We start from the raw sequence: 21,102 nt of genomic DNA on the forward strand, positions 1-21,102 counted from the left end.
CACAATGAGTAGATTTTCCATTTTGTTTAGTAACGAGTCAGAATTTGTGTATAGCACTTTCAAATTGTTTCGGTTGAGTTGTATGCCATTATTCACTTGTTCTCCAGTAGCTCCCTCGAGTCATACTGTTTTAGGAGCCCCACCAACTGCTCCAAATGTGCCATCTATCTCAATATCACTATCACTAACTTCATCGCTAGATGTTGGAGGAGATGTATTACTCACATTTTCCCTGAGATTTTCTTCTTGATGGGCTGGTTTTGCTCTATCATCTTTTGTAAAGTCCTTCTTTCTCCATCGTGATACTATCTTACCATGTCGTATCATCAGGTTATGTTCGCCTTGATCCCTCCTTGCCCTCAGCTCTTGGCGTAGCTTCCAGCTCTCTTCACGCTGCTGCTTCGTCATGTCAGGAGCAATGTACGTGTTTCTCCATCTTTCATTCTCACGCAAGTTCCTTGATGCTGCTAGAATGTCCCTCTTCATGCTCTCGTTCTCCAAGTGTACAAGCAGAACTCTTGCTTTATCCTTAACTTGCCTTTGACCTCCAAGACGGATAGCCTTATTAATGATGACATCTTTAACTTTGAGGCTATTTGTGACAAGGTCTGTAATGAGTTTCTTGTCTTCAGCTACCCTATCTTGGATCTGAACTTGTTTTGATTCTGGTACATTGTAGAATACAATATTATTTTTCCTTCGCTCTCTGTCAACTAGTTCTTCCATCGTGATCATGCTTACAACACTCTCAATGCCACTATTTGTGTCAACATGGCCAATATTTTCACTGTTTTTGTCATATCTTGTAGATCTTTTATCAGTTTCTAGTTCTGACTTCTGGAGTATAGTTACTCTTTGCCTTGCTTGACCTGAACCAGCATTGGTTAGCCCTTGCTCGCATGCTTCTGCATAGGATTTTTTCACCTGTTTTAGATCATCATCAACCATTTCTTTCATTGTCTGTTGAGCATTTTGTAAGCCTTCGTCAGAAAAAAAAAGACCGCTATTAGTTCTTTTTTCTTCTTCCTCTTCTTTTGTTTTCTTGAATGATAATATTCAACTTTGGGACAGACCCATTGAGAGTGTTACGTTGGAGATCATTTAGGTGTGGGCGTGGACTGTGGAAACGATAAACATAAACAACAAAAGTAATTTTTCAATGAGCATTTGCTTCATTAAAGCGACTTTACAGATGGGTGTTTCAGAGGCTTGCCCAATTTCACAACATTGATTGGTCAAAATGTTTCGTAAGTTATTTCCTTGTTATTTACAGTTTTAAAGACTAATAGATTAATACACGATGACCATTATACCATAGAAAAGATTGAAGCATGTAGGAAAGAATGATTTTAGTGATTTGTGACCTTTTTCCTCTTCACGTAGAACGTTATTTAATCGTATTCGTACTACCGGTACTACTACGCACTCTGGAAGGTCGCAGCCTGCGGCCCCACTGCCTGACGTGCTGCCCAGACAGGACGGTAACGTGACGGGGACGGTCACGCATAATACCACCGCCGCGGCGGTGGTATTATGCGTGACCGTCATTTTCTCCTGGCAGTTCTGCAGCTGCGTTCTTCTTCTTCTTCTTCCTGTAAAGTACAGACTGCCGTTGGCATATTATCGTACTCGTGCTTGTCAAGTGCCCAGGGGCCCGTTTCTCAACACATGGACAAGTTAGTCATATCTTTATCCACCAACCACGGAGTTAGTTCCAATCTTACTAAACCTGTTTCTCGAAAGGCTTCCTAACTAGAATACATTGATATCGATACTATCGGTAAAAAGAGCAGACGAGACGTAGCCTTAGTCACAATATAGCATAATTTTCAAAAAGAAAAATTATGACAAAATTGCAAATATTGTGATGAATTGGGAAATAAATCTTTTTAAAATAATAGCACAGGTGAATTATGCATCATACATACTTAGACCATGAAGACTGGAGCATTCAATTGCACAGAAAATTAAATTATGAATAATTCATTTCATGACTAAAAAATCACTTGTGGACGTTGAGATGGGTACCCCCGGGATATCCAATTTTGATAGTTTACGAAAGTAAACCATAACGGTTTTCTTTTTAAAATGATGATAATTATACGGTCTTTTACGATTCCAAACGTCATCAAAATATAGTTTAACGAAACATTTTCAATCATTTATACCGAAACATACGATATTTGACAAATTATATGCATAAATTAGAGATAGAATTTATCCAAATGTATAGGGGTCTGAAAACAACAAATACGAGTTCAGTTATGGATGGCCTGACGTGTAGAATCTTTATCGATTAAATCTTTTTACTATTTCAAAATGAATCGTTTTGTGGCGTTTTACCAACAGTTTTTATAGTTTCTTTGTATTACAATTATCATTGAATGCATTAACCCACTTGTTTTGTGATGTAATTTCAACCTCTATGATTGATTACGTAAGATTGTAATTTTAAAATTTCTAGGCACTTTTGCATGTCATAGTCTACCCACGTGATACCACTACGTCATTAAGAAAGAAGTTATGACAGGTTCGGAGGTGTCATAAATATTTAGTGAGGTCGTTGTACCCGATCTTGGTAAAGAGGGCTTCGTGAAACGGATAGCGGACAAGTAGCTCACTATCTCTGATTTAGTCAAGAAGTTAGACTTATGACGGTGTTGAGAAACGGGCCCCAGATGAATAGTGCGAGTAAAAATCTCTACAAAACTATGTAGGCCTATGTGTGGCTAAAAACAGAAGAGGCCTTAACGAAGCCTCCTTTGCTGCACCTCCTGCTTGAAAGACGCGAGGGAGGTGCTGTGAACTATCTTTGCTGGGAGTGAGTTCCATATTCTGATAGCATCAGGAAAGAATGTTTTTTTGATATATTTGTGTTCTGGCGTTTGCCGTCTTCAAGTCCACTTGAAGTTGAAGACGACATATCTAATGATTTGTGTGTCAAATATAACTTATAAAAAATAAGACCAAAGCCAAAGGCCCAAACAGTAGAGGCGCACGGCCAATATTGGAGACTGTCTCCAATGTGGGAGATTATTTCCAATATCAGAGACTTTTGTAAAGAATTTGGGTATCCAATTTCAGAGACAGTCTCCAGTTTTGGAGTCCAATTTCCTTTGTTTACATTTGCTGCAAAAGGATTAACTTGGCGGCAAATAAAAATGTGATAAGCAGATTCCTCATGAAAAATTACCCCTTTTCACCGTCTACTTTAAAAATTCACCGTCTACTTTTGTTTTGATAAGGATTTTTGTTGTCAATCACACACAAAACAAATGGGCTTCTGACCTCAGTGAGACAAAATTTTGGGTGGAAAAAATCATGCTTTTGTTGGTGTTGTTTCTTTTGTCCTTTTGCAAAGCAAGTCTCCAATGTGGGAGATTGTCTCCCCTATTGGCCGTGCGCCTCTACTGCCAAAAGAAAACTTTGAGATCCTTTAGGCTTTATGTTGAATTTGAACATTATTATAATGCCAATTCCTTGGCTGTTCTGAACTCTGTTAGTGCTATTGAATATTGCTCCACTCACCAATCAAAATCAGAGCCAGAGGAGAAATTCAAAAAAAAAAATTGTTTAAGAACTCAAATTTAAACAGAAGAGATGGCTACCATCTGTCTAACGTTAGAAAGTAGATCTAGATCATCTACGATAGACAATGAATATTATAGGTGGTGAAGAATGGTGGTGAAGTAATTACTGAAGAATTAGATAATCATAATCAATATCACCTTTTTAGTGGAGCATTCAAACTTTGTTTCACTTTATGTCTTAATTCAATGAGGAAAAATCAAGATGTTTCATAAAATGTATATGGGGTGGAGTGGGTGACAGACAGTACTTTTTTTGTAGGATCACTCATGCATTAATTTGCATATTAAATAACTCCAAGCGAACCGACCAGAAATGAATTGAATGTGCATATCTAACCATTTTTGTGAAAATAAAGCGTAGCACTTAATACTGTAGTAGTCTAAATTAATATATCATCATTCATCATCATCATCATTGTACGGAAGAAGTAGATGATTCTGTAATTCTTCCGATCTTTCCTTCGAGATATCATTTACTAGTCCATAAACTAATTAACATGTGTGGAGGGTGCATGGTCTCTCTGGAAGAATTTGGTGTATATTGAGGACCAGTATTTGTCCAGTCCACTCATTCAATGAACAAGGTTATGATAAAATGGTCCAGTGTAGTTTTGAAAGAATTCAACGTGGATGCCGAGATTACAGAAGAAGAGGGACTGATCCAGGAGTCAATCACTCTGACTAAAACTGTTTTTCCTTAGCACTGAGTTGCTTACAGCTTCATGTGATGACCATTGCTGCTACTGTGGACTTAATGTCATCTTGCACATATAGATCTAGATCTAGTTGATCTAAATCCTATATTGATGAAGTTTTCAGTACTGTGCTGATATGATTTGTCTCTTCCTTCAGATATATTTTTACAGCTGGACTTGCCCTGAAAGAAATCTATCCTTGGATAATTGAACATGTATTTATTATTTCCCCTTCATTTCACTCTGTAGCTCAACGCTTAGGAAGATGGATGCTTGCCAGGGCACTCCTGCAGAAGACTGGCGCCCGTTCTCGGAGTACAGTCCCTGCAGCAGTGCTGGACAACACCATGCAAGAAGTGATGGACTCCATTCACGAGGCTGGGACATACAAACCAGAAAGGGTGATCACCACCAGGCAAGCGGCTGACATCAAGGTGGCCGGAATGTCGAAGAATATTCTCAACTTTTGTGCAAACAACTACCTAGGCCTCTCTGTAAGTACGCATTGAGAAATGGTCACATTCTTTGAAAGTTGAGATTGTTCTCTTATTTTGCACAAAAATCATGGCTGGATTATCAAAGAACATTTACAACTTTTGTGCAAACAACTACCTAGGTCTCTCTGTAAGTACGCATGGAGAAATAGTCACATTCTTTGAAAGTTGAGATTGTTCTCATATTTTACACAAAAATCATGGCTGGATTATAAAAGCATATTCTCAAATTTTGGGCAAACAACTACATGTACCTAGGCGTCTCTGTAAGTACATGTATGCATCAAGAAATGGTCACATTCTTTGAAAGTTGAGATTATTCTCATATTTTGCACAAGATCATAGTGAGATTATCAAATAGTGACCAAAGAACATTCACACTTTTGTGCAAACAGCTACCCAGCTTTTCCTTGTAAACTTGTGTTAATTGAAAAACTAATCACATCCCATTTTAGTTTAAGGTTGGAATCTTCTCGACTTTTGCTCAAATAACTTGTGAATAATTTTTTGGGGGGCAAATGTGTGGATTGAGAAATGATCACATTGTTGGGATTATTCTAAACTTTTTCACAAAAAGCTGACTGCATAGAGGATAAGAAAAAAAAAGACATAGGGAATGAACATTAGAGGCTTAAAGCAGCTCTTTTCCCCCTTTTTTACCATCTGTGGTTAGAACTGGTTATTTGAATAGTGGAAGTGATGGAGTAAAGGCTACTCCAATAAAAAGTCAAACATTCTTTGCATGTGATGAAAATAACAACAATCAGTTTATGAATGTGAATCATGTATAAAGTATAAAAACGGTTAATTTGTCCTTTATGAATATTAACAACCATCACTTGTACTTATCACATCATTTTTTGTTCACTTTCCTTTTCACTTTAGAGCCACCCTGAAGTGATAGATGCTGCAAAACAAGCATTAGATGAATATGGTGCTGGGCTAAGTTCAGCCAGGTTCATCTGCGGAACACAGGTAATACGCCTCTGAAGTTAGACACTAAAAATTATTCCACTTAAAAAAAACTAAACTAATCTGATCTCTGATTGAAACTAGCTAGTGTGTGATTTCTTATTTGTAAAATTTTGCTCCGAAATTAAGCAAAATTTAGTTACTTTCCTGTTGCAAGCAAATGAGGTACTCTATATACCTACATGTAGCATCAATGATGTTTATCTTTGCATTACAAAAAAAAAAAAAATGAATATGGAGCTTACCCTGTTACTGAATTCTGAAATTCCCCTATCATTTATCAGGGTTCCTGTTTCCTAAATACTTACTATAATAACAAATGCACCATTTCTATAACAAGTTCACCATCGGCCAATCAGATTGAAAGATTGCAGAAGCTTTGAACTGTTATTGCAAATTTGTTATCATTAAATGGGCACTAGGGCTGAGCTCTACAAGGCAATAAAGTGAATGAAAATGGAGATGTACTTTAATACAGGGGTCTCACATGCTCACATTTTCCGTCGTGAAAGTAACCTTCGAGTGACGTGTGACTCGAATGACGCAGATTTTTATAATGAATTGGTTTAATAATTTCAAATCGTTTCTAGGATATTCATAACAGAGCTGTTATTGATAACGTCTTTATCACTAGCCTTGTAGATAATCGCTTGTTTTTTGCCACTTAGCGATATCGATAACCTTTCTCTCATTGTCGATAATACCCGCTATTATGTAGGGACACAGTCATTTTCCATGATTTCACGGAAACTGCCTATTTAAAGTGGCTTTTCAGACGGAAAATCACGGAAAATGAATTTTTCCTCAACCTGCACAGAACAGCAACAGAAATTACTCCAAACTCTCAACAAAATACAAATACTTACTAGCCATAAAACCGATCTTACCCTCACTTTGCTATAATTATGACAAGCCAAACATCGCGACTGCACTCTACTCCATTCGATCGAATCGATTTCAATGTTAACAAAGTACCAACTAACGTAGAAGGCAGCACACGGCCGTGTGTTGCTGCTCAGTACGTTCGAAAATGTACAGCACGATATCAAAATGGCGGATAGATGAAAGACGTTGACAGCTCAGAACGATGTCCAAAAAGCCCCAAAATTATCAATAAAACTTCATCCAACCCTAAAATAATGCTAATAACATGAAAGGTGAGGATATATTTATGCTAAATATGTTTGTTAAAAGATGTTATGTAATCATTTTCATCTGATGAGCCCGGATTTTAAAGCGTTCTTGGTACAGTGGCAGATACAAATTTTGACCAACGCGAGTATGTGACATCGCTATAATGCATAAAAAAATGCGTATTGATTATGTTCTTTTGTCGATAGTTATCGATATCGGTAAGATATTTTTAGCGATATATGGACAGAGAATTTTCTTAACGATAACAGCCCAAATTCATAAGGATCTTGAGCAGAAAATTGCTGTCTTTCATGGCCGTGAGGACTCCATCTTGTATGCCAGAGCTCTGCTTTGTGCTAATGTTGACGCCAGAAAATGCTGTTGTATATTGGAAATCCAGAATTTAATTGAAATTGGTTTGACCTTGACTTTTTTATTGATTTTAATCATTTTAATTCATTTCTAGGATATTCATAAGGATCTAGAGCAGAAAATTGCACTCTTTCATGGCCGCGAGGACTCCATTTTGTACGCCAGCTGTTTTGATGCCAACGCTGGGTTGTTTGAAGCCATGTTGACGCCCGAGGATGCTGTACTCTCGGATGAACTCAACCATGCCTCGATCATTGATGGGATCAGGTTGTGCAAGGCGAAGAGATATCGTTATAAACATATGAATATGGAAGGTAAGAAGATATGTTGCCTGTTGATTATGAAATTACTCCTTTTGTGATAACTATGATAAAATAAATGATAATAAATATAGAATGATTTATGATTGCATGGTAACAACAATGTCGCTCTATACTCTTTGAAGTAAAACAAAATATATGTTGATGAAATAGCTACAAGTCTTACAAAACATAATATAAAGGATACACTGTTTTAACCCTCAATCTCCCGGGGTATTTTGATTCTTGTCATTCCCGGGGGGGGGGGGGGGGGGGCCATTATGGCCCCCCCTTAAGATCTCAGCCGTGGATTGCGCGATCACAACAAAAATTTGCATGATGGTAGAGAATGACGTAATCTACGCAGTTGCATTGGTAAATTTCACTGAATTCATATATTTTTATTTTATATGAATTAATTATGCTAATTTATTCATGAAATCATACTTTTTGCTCTGATTCACTAAATAAAGCTCCTAGAATGCTATTTTTTGGTGAAAATATTCTTTATAGCATTCCTAACAATTGTGAATGAAAAAAATTCTGGTACCAAGACCGATTTCTTATGTATTTTATTGTTTTTTTAATTTCTTATGTATTTCATTGTTTTTTTACTTTTTGTTTTTTATTGTTTTTTCGATGGAAATCGTTCCAGACTTAATTCTAATCATAAACAAGGCAAAAGTAATTAAGTTTAATCATTACAAGTAGAAATAATGATGCATTTATGAATTTTGGCCAAATACACAATTTGCATTGGATTTGTACATGAAATCACGTTTATGAGCAATTTTGGGTCTGACATGCACTTACATAATGTTGCGTAATGTCGTAACCGCGTACCCGGGCGTCACAAATTTGGTCTCAAAATTTGCGCGAGACTTGAAAGTAAAAAGTCAGTGAGCGGCGAGGTCAAAAAATTTTGCGCAGCAGATATATCGCGAAAATTGTCAAGGGGGGGGCCATAATGGCCCCTCCCCGGGAGAATTAGGGTTAATTCATGCAAGATGAATATAAAACATTGGATTACTGAATTAACTCGTTGCATGCTGAATTTATTCTAAAGGAAAAAGGAGAACTTTTATTATTTTGATAATTCTATGAATTTATTTTTTATTGATTAATACATTCACCCATTGAATGATTTGAATTTTTAAAATCCTGTGGGGTTTGTACCGGTGCGTCTTGGCTTCTGTAATGAATACATTAAATCGAATTAGAGGTTGGGGTCTAAAAGGGGTTAAAGTAGATTAATTTAGATCTTAGAATAATATTTTTTCTCTATGAGGATTAGACTAGTTCACCAGGTTGATTTCTTTGATTTGTGAATTTCTATCCTTAGATTTGGAATCGCAGCTTAGTGAGTCTATGGATTGCAGAATGAGGTTGATTGTCACCGATGGTGTGTTTAGTATGGATGGCGATATATCACCCCTCAGGTAAGGTTCACAAACAGTCTAAGAATGGGAAACCAGAGATATATTTATTCTAAGAGTTCGGGCCCTGTCACATCGTCCTATGAAAACCTTGCGGGCGAATCGTGACAATCACCCGCAACTCACCTGCAAATTTTTTTTGAGCATGTTCAAAACTTTTCTGCGGCCAAATGAGACTAGCTTGCGCTCCTGCATGCGAGATACCTGCAAGATGCTGCCAAAGGGATGACCTGGGTGTAGCAAAAATAGCCACCCGTAAGTCCCATATGCAAGTCCTGCGCAGGACGGCGTAACAGAGCCTGAAGGCCCAACATAGCATGAAGGAGTGGAATTTTTCTGGTATTTCATGAAATATAGTCATTTATTCCCCAAAAGTTCCTTGATTCATATAACGTAGGGTGGGTCTATCTTTCGCCAACGGGGGGGGGGGGGGGGGGGGGGGGGGGAGGGGGGGACGGAAAAGATATGTTCATCCATACTTTCCCCGATTGCTTGAAGCCAATGTTAATTGTTGTTTTTAAGGGGGTAGTCCTAAAGGCACCTTAATTTTTTTTTACAAATGAGATCAGATATATCATATGATAATAACGCAAGCGCAAAGCACAAGCTGAATATTTTAAGATCATCTCATGTATTAATCTAATCTAGTCTAATCTTTTAATCTAATTTTTGTCATATTTTGTTCCTACATCATACAGGCCAGGGAGTTGCACTGTCTATGAAGTAGGATGTATGATGAATGTCAGGCTACCAGTTTCCATGGTCCTACAGGGGGGGGGGGCACAGAAGAACATTCTAATCTATTAATCTAATCTGGTCTAATATAGTATAATCTCATTTGTCATATGCTGTTCATTTTTCATACAGGGAGATCGTTACACTATCCAAGAAGTACGATGCCCTTGTCTTTATCGATGAATGCCACGCTACCGGTTTCCTCGGTGCCACGGGGAGGGGCACAGAGGAACATCTTGGTATCGACGGCGCAAGCCACATCATCAACTCCACTTTAGGGAAGGCTCTCGGAGGTGCAGCTGGTAAGATTCGGAGGGAGTAATTTTATTCATGTTCCGCATACTAACAATCTTGCTATAGGATTGGTCAGAAGTCGGTCATGTGATAAAGGGTAGATTCCCCATCAATCATCACTCGCAGTGATGGACCTTTTTTGTTTCGCTGATCTTTTTCAGCCCATAGGTTATACCATGTTATGAATTAGTTTGAGTACGCGCGAAATGAAGAGGTCATTGCCACTAGATTTTTTGGTCCATTTCTCCTTCATTAGCAGTGACGGTCGCGAAAAATGTAGATATGTGCATGCAGTATACATATGCGCTAGCAGTAAAGCTTTGCGCAAAATAAAAGTGCACTGTTTTGTTGTGACGGTAAAATTCCTTTGAGAGGTCACAATAAAACTTCCTGGAGCAATATATCGGATACTTGTGCACAGTTTACATACGCGACAAGCATAATCGTCTAGATGGATTTTTTGCTAAGAAAAATTTGATAAAAAAAAAAAAATCTTATTATAGAGATGCATTGATATCGGTTTGTTTGTTTTGGCAAGCTGGATGTACTCGCTATCTTTCCTCAGCTCTGCTTCAGAAATGTAGCTCCATCCAGCTTGCCTCGTGATAGTTTGCCTATCACCTTCACGAACGGTGATTATTTTGGTTATTATATTCACTTAGTCTGCCAGCAGTAGGGGTTCACTTCTCAGATAGTCTAGTACTATGTGGAGTGTTGTGGCCCAGTGGATTAGTCTCCAGACTTTGAAACAGAGGGTCGTGGGTTCAAATCCAGCCATGGAGTACTTTCCTTCAGCAAGAAATTGATCCGCATTTTGCTGCACTCAACCAAAATGGGTACCTCTATAAATACATTTAAGTAATAGTGAGCATGCGACACCGTCACTCATTTGCATGCCATCTGTGATGAAATGTAATTTTCTCAATTTAAGTCAAATTTTAATGGAATTCTTAGTGTTTCTTTTCTGTTTTGGTCTTTTCAATGATTAAAATAATCTTATTCATTATTATACTTAACCTTTCATTTATAATCTATTCTATGTAGGTGGCTATACATGTGGACCGAAGTCATTGACAGATATGCTGAGACAGAAATCAAGACCGTATCTCTTCTCAAACTCTCTCCCTCCTCCTGTTGTTGCCTGTGCTTCTAAGGTAAGTCACTATGCAGATTCATAAAGGGTCATTTCATCGGGTTGAGGGAAAAAAGTAAAAAAATATTCATGCAACGTACGCATCAGCCATTCTAATAATTATATAAGTTGCCATTCATTCGTTATGACTGCTTCTTATCCTTACATAATCCATTGCAAAATGGTTGTTAAATCGACCAATGAGATCGTTTGTTATTGCCTACCTCAGGCGATGGTCTCACGGTCTCAAGGGTGGGAGCGGTGTTGATGGTTCTAATAGTATATAGTAATAGAACGGAAATGGGGCATTGTAGCTGAAATAGACTGAGGATGATTGTGGCAAAGATTATAGTCCAGGATAGGCTCCATAGAAACTTGACCAAACCTTGTTTTTTTATATATACAATATTTTTTGATGGTTTCTTGTCAATTCGAGGGTGCTGATTACGAATCTGGATGATGCCACTCGTGTAACCTTGAGCATTTTCCGCAAATTGGCAAAATCCAATATGGCCGCCAAAATATGCAAATTACCCATGAAAATCATAAAATTGTCCACACATTGGCTATGAAATGCATGAAATCGTGTGGCAGGAGTGAAATACTCTCTGAAAAAATAATTTTTGACAAAATATTCATTTTCCTGATATTCAAAATGGCCGCCATAGGCCCTTGTATACTCTATTATGTACAATATGAATAGGGAAAACTAATTTTCACAAAAATTAGCACTAAACCGCAAAAAAATCGCGATGTACGAACGAAGTAATACATGCAAATCATCATTACTAACAAGATATATCATTTATTATGTCATATATGGGGACCTTGCTGTATTTTGATATCTAAAAGCCGCCCGACTGGCCCAAAGAGTATTATGTACAATGGCAGTGGCCTGGGCCCAAAAAATGACAAGAGTGAGCACTAAAATGCATATTATTAAGATAAACGAGTGGAATACTGGCTAAAAACATCATTGCCAATAATATACCATTTATGTAATAAATGCTGTATTTTGACATTCAAAATGACCGCCATAGGCCATGCACAATGCGAATGGAGAAACTAATTTGCACAAGAGTGAGAATCATAAAATGCATATAACTGTGATATACGAGTACAAATATTGTCTTAAACATGATTTCTAAGTGAATACATCACATATTGGTCGTGGAGGTAATAAATGCTGTACTTTGAAATCCAAAATGGCTGCCATAGGTCCTAAAAGTATTGTGTACACTGTATTTTGATATCTAAAAGCCACCACTGGCCCAAAGAGTATTATGTTCAATGGCAATGGCCTGGGCCCAAAAATGACAAGACTGAGCACTAAAATGCATATTATTAAGATAAACGAGTGGAATACTAAAAACATCTTTGCCATCAATATACCATTTATGTGATAAATGCTGTATTTTGACATTCAAAATGGCCGCCATAGGCCCTATATTTATCATGTACAATGCGAATAGAGAAACTAATTTTCACAAGAGTGAGAATCATAAATTGCATATAACTGTGATATACTAGTAACAATATTGTCTTAAACATGATTTCTAAGTGAATACATCACATATTGGTCGTGGAGGTAATAAATGCTGTACTTTGAAATCCAAAATGGCTGTGATAGGTCCTAAAAGTATTTTGTACATTGTAACATGGGACATATAATTTTGACAGAATTTGGCTTTGCTTGACTTTAAATATTGCATATAATTGTGAATTGTGAAAGGGTGAAATATTGTCTAAAACCATGGTTTCTACCGAAATATATCATATCATGTGTAATTAAGTTGATAAATGCTGCATTTTTAAATTGAAAATGGCCACCATAGGCCCTTATCGTATAATATACAATTTGAGTGGAGACAAATAATGTTCACAAAAAGGGCATATGGCAGCCATTTTGAATGTTGAAATACAGTATTTATCACCTAAATTACATAGGATATGATATCTTTTGATATAAATCATGTTTTCAGACAATATTTCACTCATACATCACCATTTGGACAAGCAAAGCCAAATTCTGTTGAAATAATTTGTTTCCATTCACATTGTGCATAATACCATAAGGGCCTGTAGCGGCCATTTTGACTTTCCAATAACAGTATTTATCACCTAACTGACAGAATAAATGATATATCTTAATAGAAATTATGCTTTCAGACAATATCTTACTCATAGATCACTATTACATGCATTTATGGTGCTTACTTATGTGAATATTGGTTTCCCACTTTGCATTGTAAATGATACTGTTAATGTCTATGGCGGCCATTTTGAAAGTCAAAATACAGTATTTAACACAAACTTGAAACCTGAATGATATATTTCATTAGAAAATATGTTTAAGACAGTATCCCATTAATTTATCACATATATATGCATTTTAGTGCTCTCTCTTGTGATTTCTTTGCTCCTCTTTCTCATTGTGCATAATACGTTTAGGGCCTTTGGCAGCCATTTTGAATATCAAAATAAAACATTCATCACATACATGGCATATTAATAATATATTTCGTTAACAATTATGTTTTTAGTCAGTATTCCACTCGTTTAATCTTAATAATATGCATTTTAGTGATCACTCTTGTGAATTTTTTGGCCCCCATTGCCATATACGCAATACTGTTTGGGCTAGTGGCGGCTATTTTAGATATCAAAATACAGAAATGTTCCCATATATGACATAATAAATGATATATCTCGTTAGTAATGATGATTTGCATATATTACTTCGTTCATACATTGCGATTTTTTGCACTTTAGTGCTCATTTATGTGAAAATTAGTTTTCCCTATTCATATTGTACATAATAGAGTATACAAGGGCCTTTGGCGGCCATTTTGTATATCAGGAAAATGAATATTTTGTAAAAAAATTATTTTTTCAGAGAGTATTTAACTCCTGCCACACAATTTCATGCATTTCATAGCCAATGTGTGGACAATTTTATGATTTTCATGGGTAATTTGCATATTTTGGCGGCCATATTGGATTTTGCCAATTTGCGGAAAATGCTCAAGGTTACACGAGTGGCATCATCCAGATTCGTAATCAGCAAATTCGAATTGACAAGAAACCATAAAAAAATATTGTATATATAAAAAAACAAGGTTATGCCTCTTCTATCCTGGACTATTATGGTTGAAATTATAGCAGCGATGGCAAGGATAATTATAATTGAAATGTAAAGATAAGTTTCATAATGTGCAGATTCCACTCTGGTGCAGTTAATATAGGAGAGAGAGAGAGAGAGGGGGGGAGAGAAAAAAGAGGGTACACATATAAAAAGCAAGGATAGATTAAAGGAGCAATTAACTATTGACTAAAATTAGGAAGCATTATTAAATAGACACATCTTCAGGTTAGTTAATATTTAATTGTGTCAACGAATGAGCATTGTCGGATAACCAGAGGAAGATCATTCCAAAAGAGAAGGAGGCCAAAGAGTAAAATAAAGACTGTTTCTGTGTTCAGCAGATTTCAGCAGATGCTCACATATTGGAATCTTTCTTTGTTCCATTGCAGGTATTTGATATGATAATGAGAGATAATTCGCTGGTCTCCAAAGTGGATAGCAACACACAGAGATTCAGAAAGCACATGAACGATGCTGGATTCAAAGTATGGGTAAGTGAACACATGAGGGCGACATACATTTTTTTCCTCAAGACAGACAAAATTGTCCCTAGAATTTCCAAAATTAAATGCTTCGGGCGACAACCTTTTCTAAAGTTGCCCCGAGATCTACCCCAAACAATTTTAAAATAAGTTTAAATGATAATTTTCTACATACATGTACACAAAAAAGAACTTGAAATGAGAGAAATAGCCCCTAAAACTCGAAAATTGTCCAATTGTGGAACAAAAGAGCCCCTGAAAACCAAAAAAATTATTTCATACCCAGCTACAGTCAGTGGGGTTAATTGTTAACCCAATGAAGGGCACGCATTGTGTCTCATTTCTCAGTGTAATCTTATGTCTTTAATAGGGTACGACGCATCCAATATGCCCCATTATGCTGGGAGAAGCTAGCTTAGCTGGAAGATTCGCAGAAGAAATGTTGGAGCGAGGGATCTATGTGATCGGCTTCAGCTTTCCTGTAGTCCCTAAAGGTTAGAATCGTGTTTGTTCATTCCATATTTATCAACTCTTACCATGTCAAGCTCAATTATAATATAACGCGGAGAAGATGCACTTCTCGTTCACCTTCACAAGATCTATCTTGTAATGAAAATATATCACACTTTAGAGAAGTATCTGGTTCTTATCCTAAACCAATTTTGGGCAACAGTTTGGGAACTTTAAAGCCGAATTTGCACGAGCGTTTTATTTTCAGGAATTTGAACAAGCCCCCACCTCGTCACTCATAAAATTACCACTTCAATACATAGAGTATTACTAAAGACAATGTTTGCAAATTGCCAAAATTAACATCTCCCTAATTTCATCCCTGGTGTAAAGACTACGTAAATATCTGATAAAATAAGTTGCAGCAATTAATAACTAATGCACAAGTTGTCAATCAATTGTTTTAGTTCTTGGTAGGACAATTTTGAATAAACCTAATTTCATATAATAAATTACAAAATAAGAATTGGGGATATGACATCATCATCCCACCTAATGAATATTCCTGAAGACATGCCTAGAACTGTTTCACCGCAATAATGCAAATCTTTGAAATGCAATTTCAACTTTGTTATTCCATTTTGATCAAATTTTCAGCATTTTCCTCTGTGAATTTTATTCTATTATTAAAATATAAATATCTTCAGCTTGGAGCATCCCTTTAAAGGGTGTGGGGGTGTGGTGATATTGACCCCTACCCCTGTAAAAAAAATTGTCTGAAAGGGCCAGTATGAATAGGATTGGTTGCTTTATTTATGTGGTATTTCATCTTCTGTAGGCTTAGCCAACATCTTTGTTGAGAAAATTAAAATATAGTTAATTGTTTGATTTGCATTGTATCAATCTCTACAGGTCTGGCTCGCATCAGGGTTCAGATCTCTGCAGCTCACACTGAGGCCGAGATCGACCAGTGCGCCCAGACGTTCTACGATGTTGGCAAGAAACTTGGAGTTATCTAATCTAATCACCAGTATGGCATCAAGAAGGTGGAAACCATAAGGAACCTTGTCAAAAGTCAGTCAAGAGCAGCATCTTTCTCACTAGGAACGAGCGCTGGGCCATATTTCGATATTATTGAAATTATGCGATATTGAAAAAATATTAAAGGACAAGTCCACCCCAACTAAAAGTTGATGTGAATAAAAAGAGAAAAATCTAACAAGCATAACACTGAAAATTTCATCAAAATCGGATCTAAAATAAGAAAGTTATGACATTTTAAAGTTTTGCTTAATTTCACAAAACAGTTATATGCACATCCTGGTGTGTATGCAAATGAGGAGACTGATGACATCATCCACTCACTATTTTTTTTGTAATTTATTATATGAAATAGGGAATGTTCTATTTTTCTCATTGTCAAGTGAGACAATGATTAATTCCTCCCTGAACATGTGGAATGAGCATTGTTTAATACTATATGATTCAGTCAAGTTGGTCCTTATTGTCATATCTATAAAAAATGAAATGTATAATTTAAACAATAAAAAACAAAAGAAATAGTGAGTGAGGGACATCATCGACTGTCTCATTTGAGTTGTGCATATCACTCTTTTGTGAAAAATAAGCAAATATTTAAAACGTCATAACTTTCTTATTTTACATCCGATTTTGATGAAATTTTCAGCGTTTTGCTGGTTTTATTTTTCTCTATTTATTCAAATCGACATTTTTCTGGGGTGGACTTGACCTTTAAATATTCAACATAACCAATATATTGTTGATTATGAAAGTTAGTCACTATTTATTGACAATGAATGCTGCTCTATTTTGCTTTAAACCAACTCACAACTTTGTAAGTTGGTACCCAATTGTTTTTGCTTGTGGACAAGCACCGATTACAGACTTACATTCATTTCCCCCTTTCCTGCTCTCACGGAATCATTGCTCATACTGCATGTATATAATGAATTTTCAGACTCGGTGAGGTATCACGCTATCAGCGTTATTTTGCTGGCGATAATCAACTAACATTAAAATCAAATATCGACCTGTGCCGGCCACACAGAAATGTTGATAGCCTAACAGAGCACTAACAGTAAGCTCAGTACACCTTTCGGATTGTGAAGTCAAAACATTCAATGTTGGGCAATACATTGTAACAATAGGCATATCTGCCACATTAATAATGTGTAATTTATACAGGTAATCTGAATAAACCATGGGTTGAACCGATGGTTTCAAAAACTACTTTTAATGTGAATTCAGGCCATAGCATCTTTAGAGCAGGATTCTTGCCGAAAGAACCAGGTGCAGACTTTTGACAAGGTGCCTCAAACAGAGTACAGAAAAAATAATTGGTTCCAGGAGCATTAACAAGCGCAATATGTGGCCCACTCCTGTCAAATTTATCGAGGAAAAAGTCAGAGGAGTCTACAGAATCTTACCCATTTTCCCTGCAACCCCCAGAAGCTCATCAGTTTGATGCATGGTTGTGTTATATTTGTTCATTGGGAGATCATATGTCAATAAGAATATTTTCATTTGTTAGGTTTTGCATTGAATGTGTCGTGTTAAAAGCCGTAAATCATAAAAAATGGAGAAGATGAAAGGGATGTTTTTTCTCTTTAACATATTTGAACATACATGTATATCTTCCTGAAATCTTATTCCACATATATTTATATTCAGTGTACAAACATAATCTTTGGAATTTGCTGACAATTGTCTGGGTCATGCACATGTCTGTGGAGCAGTCTCGCCTTGCCATTTATATGGTTAACCTGTTAACCCTGAATAAACAGGGGGGATCAATTTGACCCCCCTCGACAAATTTTGTCACTACGCCGTCGCGCGAAATTTTTTGACCGCGCCGCTCGCTGAATTTTTACTTTCAAGCCTTGCGCATCTTTTGAGACCAAATTTGCGACGCCCGGGTACGCGGTACCGAAATTACGCAACATTTTGTAAGTGCATGTCAGACCCGAAATGGCTCAAAAACGTGATTCCATGGACAAAGTCAATGCAAATTGTGTTTTTCAACCAAAAATCATAAATGTATGATTACTTTTACTTTTGTTGGTTTAAATAGATTTATTTTATGCTATTTATGATCACAAAAGGGTCCCCGACAAAGTTCATCGGAAAAAACAATAAAAAAAAAGGTTTGAAAAAAACAAAGAAATACGAAATAGCCCAGTTAAGATAGGGTTAAAGGACTGAAACAGGACCCAAACAAAAGGCTACATATTGTTTATTCATCGAAGGCTCCATGCAATATTTCACAAGGTAGATCATGGGTGTCAATTTGTGTGTGAATCTGTTGTTCAAGGGGGGGGGGATGATCTATTGTTCACCCCCCCACTGGAATAGTACATGTAGGACGTTACGGATCGACACCAGTGGGGTAGATAGTGTGCTATTACTATGTACATGTATTATGCATGCACAAGATGGTATTTATTTTCTTGTTTCTTTGTCTTTCTATCATCAAGCATATATACAGACATGCCAACCGTTCCCTTTTTAGAGTATTTGTTCCTCTTTTTTGCTATGAATACACCAATACTTTTTTTGTATGATTTGTTACTTTTTTTTAAATTTTCCGATCATGGAGTATGAATTTACACAGCGCGTGACACTAGCACCGGTCCAACAGTCCCAGTCCGGTAAAAATCACTGTCGGGCCAGTAACTTGTTGCATGAAAAGAACAAATTAATTCTTGCCTGGGAGCACATGTTTAAAAGAGTGAATTATCAAGTTTTCAAATAGAGTCATTTCACATATTTTTTCACATGTTTTTTCACAGATCTCACTACAACAGGCTGGCGATTGTTATGTTGAGACAAATTTTTTAGAATACACTTTTTTGTCAAAAAATACTTTTTTTCCCTTCTAAGAATACTTTTTTGTTGTAGAAGGTTGGCAGGTCTGTATATACAGTGTGCACCAACATTATTTATTATCAATACCATAATTCAGGGTGTTTGTATTATTTAAGTCACAGTTAAAATCATTCATTTCCTTATAAAAATCACAATGTAACTAATATGGGTTTCTCTATCCAGTGCTAACTACCATAGAAGCCTGTTTTTTGTCCCCAGTAGTATTCCCGTCATAACCAACCTTGTGTCTGTATTCATGCTTTACTCAAGCAGGTGTCGAAGTAAGAGCTTTTCTTCTGGTGTATTTAATCCATACTGTTATTTAATGCAATATACATATACTTTGTTTCATGTAGAAATGCTTTCATTCGTTATCACTATTGTGGTTTTATTCAAAGTATTTTTATTATTTATAGCTATAATTCAGGCCAAGGCTGCAGCTGTTATAGGCTACACTATTTATTGAAAGTAAGAGAACAAAGACAAATGGCTGAAAGATGCTTCCCTAAGGTACCCCACCAAATCCTAGAGCAACGTCTTGTAGAATCCTACAAGTGTTTTTAAATTGCTAATTCTCATATTCTATCATAGAATGAACAGTGTGGACTGTAGAAAAAGCGTTTATTTCATTTATAGCAGAATTTATACAAGGGCACCTTGCCAAAGAGTGTCTTTCACTCAGATCCTGTTACAAGCATCTCTAAAGTAATCATTAAATTTCATCATAGAACAATGGAATGTTGCTGTGAAAGATGTTTAGTGCCTTTAGAGGAGATTTCTGCTGAAAGATGCAGCATAATTTTAGAAGTCACAGGGTTACAAATTCATTGCATCTTTTTGTAGATCTATGAGACTAGTTTCTTAGAACAAGGCAAGCAGCTTATCTTGGTTCATTGATTATTGTGTTTTACTCAAAGTACCTCAAATAATGCTGAACTTTATCCAACCATGTTCTATTATTCTTCAGAGGCTATTTTTTATAGGCATTTCCTGATTATTCTTTTTCTTTTGATAGTATACCTTTTCTCTTGAGATCTCGAAAAGGTACATGTATTCAAAGTTACATGTCACCTTATTTCTATATTATATTTAAAAAGTGTTTTTTTTAAAGAGGCTTATTTTTTTAATAGTAACTCCAAAGAGTATGTTTTGTACTTAAGTACATGCATTTTATGTTGGGATTTTACCAAAAAAAATGATTATTATTATTTGGCCAAAGCTGTTTAGTTATAAAGACAAGTTTCTATGGCACGTCTGTAAGAAATATTCAGAATGTGGATTGAGGCATGTTTATCATGTGAAAGGAAAATATGATTATTAGATGTTTGTACGTGTATACAGAGGGGTGTATACTTAAGAATGTGTATGATCAGGGAAATATCTTGATGTACATTATCAGGGAGAAATTAAGGGGCTTTAAGGGATTTTACTTTTTTTAATTTGGATTTTTAACGGCCGTTGGCGGCAATCAGCCAATGCAAAAGGATTCGTTGGTTTTTAAGATGTAATCATGTATCAAAATTGTTTATATCACATTTCCATTAAAAAACTTAAATATATATATTTTTTTGTTTTAAAAAGGCATAAATAAGTCAGCATTTCTGAATTGTTCATTTGACATTTGTGGTGATTGAAATACGGGATTGTTTGAATTAAAGAGTAGTGATACAGTTAAAAACTTGTAATATTCAATCAATTTGTCAATAAACCATGTGTTGGTTTAAAAACAAGGATTTTGTTGTTGCTGTTATTTGTAGTGTAATGTATATAATGATGGGTTTCATGACATTTGCTCTGGCGATTATCGCTCCAAAGGAAAACCTGCATGTTATGCCAAACATAAAACCTAACCTCCGGCAAAACAACATAAAACCTAATGCTTTACATTATTCTGAACCAAAATTCTATTACAATCTGTTGCCGGAGCATAGGTCTCCTAATAAATATCATTATCAGTTACCATCATCACCATCACCACCATCATTAT

General features: G+C 36.2%; 1 protein-coding gene across 1 annotated transcript; it reads left to right on the plus strand.

The window, feature by feature from the left end:
• The first annotated feature begins 1,181 nt into the window (after nucleotides 1–1,181).
• LOC129263904 (2-amino-3-ketobutyrate coenzyme A ligase, mitochondrial-like) lies at nucleotides 1,182–20,845 on the plus strand. Its single transcript, XM_064100721.1, has 10 exons — nucleotides 1,182–1,247; nucleotides 4,535–4,779; nucleotides 5,665–5,754; nucleotides 7,352–7,571; nucleotides 8,899–8,995; nucleotides 9,860–10,029; nucleotides 11,066–11,175; nucleotides 14,688–14,789; nucleotides 15,151–15,274; nucleotides 16,143–20,845. Exons 1-10 carry the CDS (start codon nucleotides 1,241–1,243, stop codon nucleotides 16,247–16,249), a joined length of 1,272 nt encoding a protein of 423 aa, XP_063956791.1. The 5' UTR covers nucleotides 1,182–1,240; the 3' UTR covers nucleotides 16,250–20,845.
• The last annotated feature ends 257 nt before the right edge of the window (nucleotides 20,846–21,102 follow it).

The sequence above is a fragment of the Lytechinus pictus genome, chromosome 6, assembly GCF_037042905.1.
Source record: "Lytechinus pictus isolate F3 Inbred chromosome 6, Lp3.0, whole genome shotgun sequence".
NCBI lineage: Eukaryota > Metazoa > Echinodermata > Echinoidea > Temnopleuroida > Toxopneustidae > Lytechinus > Lytechinus pictus.